Here is a 7,688-nt window from a genome sequence, read left to right as displayed (position 1 = left end):
AATGTACCTATCAGCTTAGCCATTAGAGCTCTACACATTACCTTAGTGCACTTTACGGGCTAGATTCATCAAAGATTAAGACCAATCTTTTGATTACAATGTCGTTGAACTGCCAATTGACGGGTCTTTGAAGCACAGAGAAGTCTATATCAAGATTTGTATTAGAGATGGATAGAGGTTACCCAATAGATCACACCACTATCGACTAGTAGGTGCAGTTGTGATCCATTAAGCCTAGAAGCTTATGATTGATTAGTGTCATGGTGATGAGCATTACTTGCAGGTGTAGTTGTGATCCATTAAGCCTAGAAGCTTATGATGGATTAGTGTTTATAAAAGATTGAGTGATTACATGGTAATGAGCATCAACTAGGTCACCCATGCTAGAGAAATTAGTAATAATGAATGACTAAGGCTATAGTGTATGGATTTATTGAAAAATTACTACAAGCAAACCTGCCGGCAAAAAAATGCTGGCGATACCGATTCTTCTTCTTCTTCGCTAGTTCTGTGTAGTTGAGGTGCTGATCGTCCATGGTTTTGCTCTCTTCGCTTTGCTATGCCCTTGCCATGGCTCTGTGCTAGTTTAATCTGAAGCTCAAACCACAGCTGCCCTCCCATCCCAGCCCTCGCTGCCAGACCACGGCCAGTTATTCTCGCATTAGATTGCATTCTGGACCATCGCCGTTCGACCAGATTGTGAATAGCTTCAGCAGCCATGTTCACCGACCAAGGCCTTGTGCCGGATTTTTGCGATGGCAGATTGTGAGAAGAAGGCTAGGGTTAGGTTTAGGGCTTGGCATTAGCTTTAGTGTTAGGGTTTTGAAACAGGGTTGGGTTTTGGATGAGATGAGGGATGCCATCACGGTTTACGAATCTACTGACCTCCTGCTTGGGGTCTGTGCAGCGGATCACAGACGTGGGTGACCATGAGGATGCCCTGCTTTCATATGAGGACATCGGGTGCCATGCTTACGGTAAGTTCTCCATGGCCATAGTGCAGGCCAACCAGCTGCTTGAAGATCAGGGCCAGGTTGAATCAGGCCCTTTCGGCACTTTCATTGGCGTCTACGATGGCCATGGCGGCCCTGAGGTCTCCAGATTCATCAGCCAGACGATGTTTCCACATATCACAAGTAAGAAGCACGTGTTTCGTACTGGTTTAGTGGCCAATTAGCTGGGTTTAAGCTGATAATTGCTTGCAAATTGATGGTTCTGGGTTGTTATGGAAGGTCAAAATAGCCATGCCTGATGTGATCCTTCTTTCTCTCATGGAAAAGCCTGTAGATTGTTTGTTTTTGCTCTACCTTTTCCTGCGCGGGTAGGTGTGTTAACGTTTGTATTCGCAAATCTCTGACTAAACATCACAAATTAGGGCATCGACACCCTTATCAGCCTGGTTATAGAGCACATCATTTACGTAAAGACAATGTGGCCCCAGAAGCTAGAGCAACCTTGTTCTGTGCAAGTGGTGCTGGTTGCACATGGTCTTATCAGAGAGGGTGGTTGATTAGTTTTCTGCAGGTGTGTGGCTTGGCCACTCCTGCTGTAGCTGCTGTTTATGCATTATCTGATGATGCTTTGTCTGCGTCCAGTATGCCAGGAAGAAGTGATGGATAGTGTATACGGATTTAAGTGCAAAGCAGGGTTAATATGGTCTAAGCTTAAACAACAGCTAGGCCTAACGGATTCTAGCATACTTACAGCAAGTCATTCGCACCATCCGTAACTTATGGACAGGGGATCCTCCTTGTCCATGTCCCCGTCCATCTGTATTTCTAAGAAAAATGTGTTAAACACCCTTAGGGCTTTAGTGCATACATTCTGTCATTTACCAATTTTGAGCCTTCATCAATGAGAGCAGTTTTAAGGGTGGAGGTGCCTTTTCCTTTCATTTATTTGCGTTATCAAGGAAGAGAGTCCTTAGTACAAGGTTTCAAATAATTACCATGCATTGCTTGACTTCAACTTGCAAAAAATGTGAAATAAGTGATGCAAAAAGTGACGAGATGCTCTCTTATAATTGCATTGCTTCTTGCATAACCAGTAGGAGATATGCTCGATGAGGAACTAAGTTTTCCTCTCTTTAATAATTTAGATTGTTAGTTATCTTTGGCAGACAGAGAGAGAGAGAGAGAGAGAGAGAGAGAGAGAGAGAGAGGGGAATGTGTTAGTTATTCAGTAGCACTGAGAATTAGTAGGTAAAAGAAGGCATCGTAGAAATTATCAGCATTGTCAAAAGCCCACTGTACAGTATTGCATAGGAAAGCTATAGAGCTTATAGAAGCTCACTACAACTCTCTACTACAGTCTTGTAGAAGATTTCTGAACAGTAGCTTGTCTAACAAAGAAAAGAAGGAAAGGCAAGTAGAAGTAACAGCAGCTTGACAGATCTCTGCAAGGGAAAGAAAAAGTGAGAAAGTAATTTCTTCTTCAGTGAAGAGCGAAGAGAGAGAATCTTCAACAAAGAAGAAGGAATTGCTTATCAGCTCTCAGTCAGCTTACAGGCGCAACTTAAGAGAGAAGAATACAAGCTCATTGTTGACAGTGCCAACTGTAAGGTGGTGGAGGAAGTTTTTTTAGGGCCACAACTTCTACTTCTGTTTTTGTTTTTCCACCTTTAAAAGTCATCTTTCTCGTAAGGATTCATTCACATGCAACTTCCTTTTTGTTGGAAGCCCCTGAAACTCTTTTTCAAAACAGTAGTTTACATGGCGATTTCAAATCTAGTTCATATGCAAACCACCCCAACTTCAACAAATGCAAAGATTATTGTAATCCAACCAAGTTCCCAAAGCTCAAACCAATTATCTCATAATCCGAAATGTTTTGTCACCCAAAATCAATCATTCATGTGTTTTGCCCAGATGCAATATATTTGGAGTAGGAGCCTGCTGCCCTCCAGAGTCCTTCAAAGTGGAGCAAGGGGAGGTAAGCTCTGCAGCAAACCAATGATGAATAGGCATGGTGCTGACATTTAAGGGGACATCAAGGGTCCCTTGTCTCTCGAGGTCTTGGCGACGTGTTCAAGAGTCTTGCAGGTGGACACAGCATGCCATCTTTGAACAAGCTCCAATGGTCATTCATAGGCATGCAGCATGGTCAAACTTGAATGTAACCCCCAATTCATAATTAAGGGGGGTTGTTAAAAAACAAGATATTATAGCTAAGTGGTTGGTCAAAAAGGTTTTCATAAATGTAAAGGGTAATGATTGAAGTAAAATCAAATGGGCAAAAGAACAAAAATCATGATGCAAAAGGTAACACCTCATGTTGAGGTGGAGATTTTGTAGGAAGGTGGAGTGATTATAGAAGATTCTGAGGAGTGAATTTAGGAGTGCACTTCTGGCATATTTTTAAGAGGCCCCATGTAAAGCAAATACCAGTGTGTAGAGCATATTTTTTAATCATTCTCTTGCACAATACGAGTGTGCGTAGGGCATATTTTTTAATCATTCTCTTGCAATTACCTTGTGCAAATTATATTTCTTTGTTCCTGGTATTGCTTATACAATCCGTTTGTTAAGAATATGTTTTGGTCCACCATAGCTTAGTCTTGATCCATGCAAAATTTTGGCACAAGGTGTAATGTAAGTTGAATTTCATGTATGGACATCTGAGGGATCCATTTGAAAGTACTTTTTTGGATCTTCTGATGTGAAGTTGTGTGACAGGGTTTGCATCCGAAGAGGGAGGGATGTCTGTGGATGTTCTTCAGATGGCCTTCAGTGCTACAGAGGAAGGCTTTGAGTCGTTAGTTGTAGAGGCATGGCCAACGTCACCACAGATTGCTGCAGTAGGATCTTGCTGTTTGGTGGGGGTCATATGTGATGGGACAGTTTACATTGCCAATGCTGGAGACTCCAGGGCTATTCTGGGAAGCATATTTAGAACAACTGGGGCAATTTCGCCTGTGCAGTTGACAACTGAGCACAATGCAGGTATTGAGGCTGTCCGGCAAGAACTTAAAGCTCTACATCCTGATGATTCACGAATTGTTCTGCAGAAGCGTGGAATCTGGCGTGTCAAGGGCATCATACAAGTAATTTCTTAAACATTTGAGAGGTTATACTGAAAAGTAATGTGCTTTTGGAGATGCAGTAAAAAACATGCTAGCAGGTTGTGTGTATAGCTGTTTATGGTGTGGGTCAAGGATTGCCATGCTTGGAAGTGGGACCCAAATGGCCGCTGGTAAAAGCCAGCAGCAGTTAATCAGCGTGCTGCTGTTTATCTGCCAGGCTTTTATTCTTCTAGATGGGCTACCAAAGGATCCCTAGAGATTTATGCTATCAAGTGAATAAGTCTGACTTTGGAGCTCTTCTATGCCTTAAAATTGTTGCTTGCAAGGTTGATTTGGAGTATGCAGGAGCATGCCAAATGAAGTGTAGGCATGGACAGTAGTGATGTGTGCTTCCGCATATCTATATGCAGGTTTCCAGGTTGATTGGTGGTGTATACTTGGAGGAACAAATGTTAGGGCGCTCTTTTGGTGTGAAGAAAACGTCAGAGTTCGTTTTTTGCATGTGTGATTTGGCACCAACTGGCTCTAATATTTGTTTAGAGGGTTTAACCTTGCTTTATCTGGCCGGTGTGAAAAGAGGTGGGCAGTTTGGAATGCAGTCTTGGTCTCCAGTGCTCTGTGCAGATATGAATCCTGCATTCATGTTATGTTGACCATTTACTCTTTGGAAACTCCTGCATTCTTTCTAGGCACCTCTGGATGATGTTATTTGAAGCATCAAAATGGCAATGTTTGTTAGAAGGAAACGAAACATGGTTTGCAGCCAAAGAACTAAGTTGGTGTTATCGTCTGGAACATAAGATGCCAGGGGGAGAGAGGTTTGGGTATGAGATGCAAAAAAGGAGTTTGATGGTTTCCTTCTCTTGTTGTGCAGAGAAATGAGTACATTTATGGGTACTTTTTAACAGAAAATAGAAGGCACAAGCCTCATGAGTCATATGTATAGATATAGATAGGCTTGGGGGCTCAGAAAACATGCTATATCTAGGATTAGAGTTGGAAGTTAACTTTTCGTGTCATCCATACCTACAGAGATGTGGATCAAGCATCTTCTTCTTTCAAAGAATCAGAGAAGGGGACTCAAAGTTACTGGTCAGCAACCACGTTTGCCAGGCCTTTCCCATAGAATTAACTGCAAGACTGATTTGAAATTTGCAGGAGTTTATCACTTCAAGTATATAGTCTTTACTGTCAGTTTTGTTTTCAGAGCAGTGATGCAAGGGTTGGATCCTCTCTATGCAGGTTTCAAGATCTATTGGTGATTTGTACTTGAAGAAGCAGGAATTCAACAGAGAGCCACTCTGTGCCCAATTCCGCCTTTCAGAGCCTCTTCTGCGACCTGTTCTTACAGCAGAACCTGCCGTATGTGTGCACAAGCTTCAGCCTCAGGACCGATTTCTGATTTTTGCATCTGATGGTCTCTGGGAACATATCAGCAATGAAGAGGCAGTTGAAATTGTGAACAATCATCCACACAGGGTAGGTTTCTCAAGCTCATTGCTGTTGTTTTGATGAGTTTCTAAGGGCCAGGACTAATTATGATTGGTGCATTTCATGTAGTTTTATACAATTTATGTTGAGAGAGAGAGAGAGAGAGAGAGAGAGAGAGAGAGAGAGAGAGAGAGAGAATCATTTAATGCATGCAGGGAATAGCAAGAAGGCTAATAAGAGTTGCATTGGAAGGGGCTGCCAAGAAGCGGGAAATGAGGTACAGTGATTTGAAAAGGATTGAAAGAGGCATCAGGCGCCACTTTCATGATGACATCACTGTTATTGTTGTGTTCCTTGATCATGAACTCATGGGCCATGGTTCAGGAAATGGTGCAGGAGCTCTTGTTAGAGTTGACAGTCATTCCGTTCTGCAAGACACAAGCGGTACTCCTAGAGTTTCCGAAGCATGACGAGCTGCCTACTAGTACATTTTCTGAAATGCATCATGTATGTGATGCTGGTTTGGCAGTTGATTTTGTTAGGTGTGATGCAGGGAGTCCTACTGGATTGCCAAGTTTGAAGTTCTAGTGGTGCTGCATGGCAGGCAGATAAGTGGGTAGAGAATTTGCATGCATCAACCAACCCTCTGCATGCATTAACCAACCCACTGCAAAGGCTATGACTGATTCTCTGCAAAGGTTATATTCATTTGAGGATTCTCATCAAAGGCTACTTCGGCATGGCCTCATCCTGTATTTTTTTTATAAGCGTAATTTGTATGATTCTATACAGTGGTTGAATATTTTCGCTGAAAAGACAGTGGGGGCATGCTTCACCTTTGCCTCATGATGTTGGCCTTGCCTGAAGAGGTAGGAGCTGCATACTAAATCATCCCATTTTGGCAGGGATTTTGTTAACTTCACAGCCTTTTTAAATATAAAGAGAACCTTTTCGCTTTAAGTAGGAGCATCAATTACCTTTCGTAAGCATTTGGTGGTTTGGGTATCAACATAAGTCCGGTAACAACATGGGTCTTTGATGTGCCTCTTAGAGGTGGTACTTCTTAAAAAGCCAGGACTCCTTGTGTAAAGAATAGAGCTCTTTGATGCAGATGACATCCTTTGATGTGATGAAGTGACTACGTTGAGCAATCTATAAGGTGATATGGATGATGGAGTACATGAAGCTCAGGTGGCCAACCATCACCGTCTTCATGCACCCCCCCATTGATGATGCCATTGTTGAGCTTGTAACACCTTGGCTCATTACTTGATATGATGTGCTATCATTCTAGCCCTAGGTGTTTTCTTGGTCCCTGCCCAAGCTCTGAATTCACCCACATCACAGCTAGAGACACTTCGGTGCCATTTTGGACACCCACATGTCAACGCTCTTAAAGAAATGCACAAGCATATGGTTGATGGTTATATGCACTTTCACCCCACTAACATTGATCTGTGTGAACGCTCGCTCAGACATCTGGCCTTCAAATTCCTGTTGGGAGGAAAGCGATTTCCATTGCTTTGCTATGTGCGGAATAGATTATTTTCACATTAACCATAGATTGGTCTGCTTACTAGATTGGTTTGCTCAATGAATGTTAGCATCTTACTTCCTTATTGCCCCTACCATGATTACATGATTGAGTGGAAAGGCCTGCATGTCAGGTCTGAGATTTGCTAGCCAGCAAATTTACTGCTGACAAAAGAAAAGGAGTTTATTGGATGGTTTCGGTAGATCCTAAATCGTCGTATATCTTAAGACTAATTGGTGGATGTTAAAGGAAGGTGTGTGCGTGTTCATTATTGACTTGTTCTGCAAAATATCCTTGAATTGATGACAATAGATTCATACTTGTGACTTGTTGCTTCTACATGATTGGCCAGGTTAGTAAGAGTAGATCAGGAGAGTAATATTACAGTTGACACCAGTAGTTAAAGACTTAACTATGTATAGTATGCAGTCGAAATGAAAATAAGATCGTAATATTTTTGAATTATTGAATTGCAGAGTGATTCTGTATTACAATTGGATTGGATTGTATCCTGTATTACAATAATTGGATTGGATTAGCATGCGCACTCCGTGACGATTTGCTTAGTGATTCTGTATTATAATTGGATTGTAATTGAAGAGAATTTCTCGAGTTTTTGCTTTGCCTGATTCATGCTGTTCTGCACTGCGTACTCTTGTTGGCAAATGCTGTCATGCAGTGCTCAGTCTTGTTGGCAAATGC

General features: G+C 42.1%; 1 protein-coding gene across 2 annotated transcripts; it reads left to right on the top strand.

Moving 5' to 3' along the window:
- Positions 1-430: 430 nt before the first annotated feature.
- LOC147607000 (putative protein phosphatase 2C 46) lies at positions 431-6,412 on the top strand. 2 transcript variants are annotated; one of them, XM_086791154.1, is made up of 5 exons: positions 431-1,136; positions 3,675-4,042; positions 5,264-5,500; positions 5,668-5,729; positions 5,837-6,412. In XM_086791154.1, exons 1-5 carry the CDS (start codon positions 857-859, stop codon positions 5,859-5,861), a joined length of 972 nt encoding a protein of 323 aa, XP_086647280.1. In that variant the 5' UTR covers positions 431-856; the 3' UTR covers positions 5,862-6,412. The 2 variants fall into 2 exon arrangements, with proteins under 2 accessions (XP_086647280.1, XP_086647279.1); XM_086791153.1 differs by having other exon boundaries at positions 434-1,136; positions 5,668-6,412.
- Positions 6,413-7,688: the final 1,276 nt, after the last annotated feature.

Source organism: Cibotium barometz, chromosome 56, assembly GCF_041138505.1.
Source record: "Cibotium barometz isolate CiBa-2024 chromosome 56, ASM4113850v1, whole genome shotgun sequence".
Lineage (NCBI taxonomy): Eukaryota > Viridiplantae > Streptophyta > Polypodiopsida > Cyatheales > Cibotiaceae > Cibotium > Cibotium barometz.
This window is presented reverse-complemented; position numbering and strand designations above follow the sequence as displayed.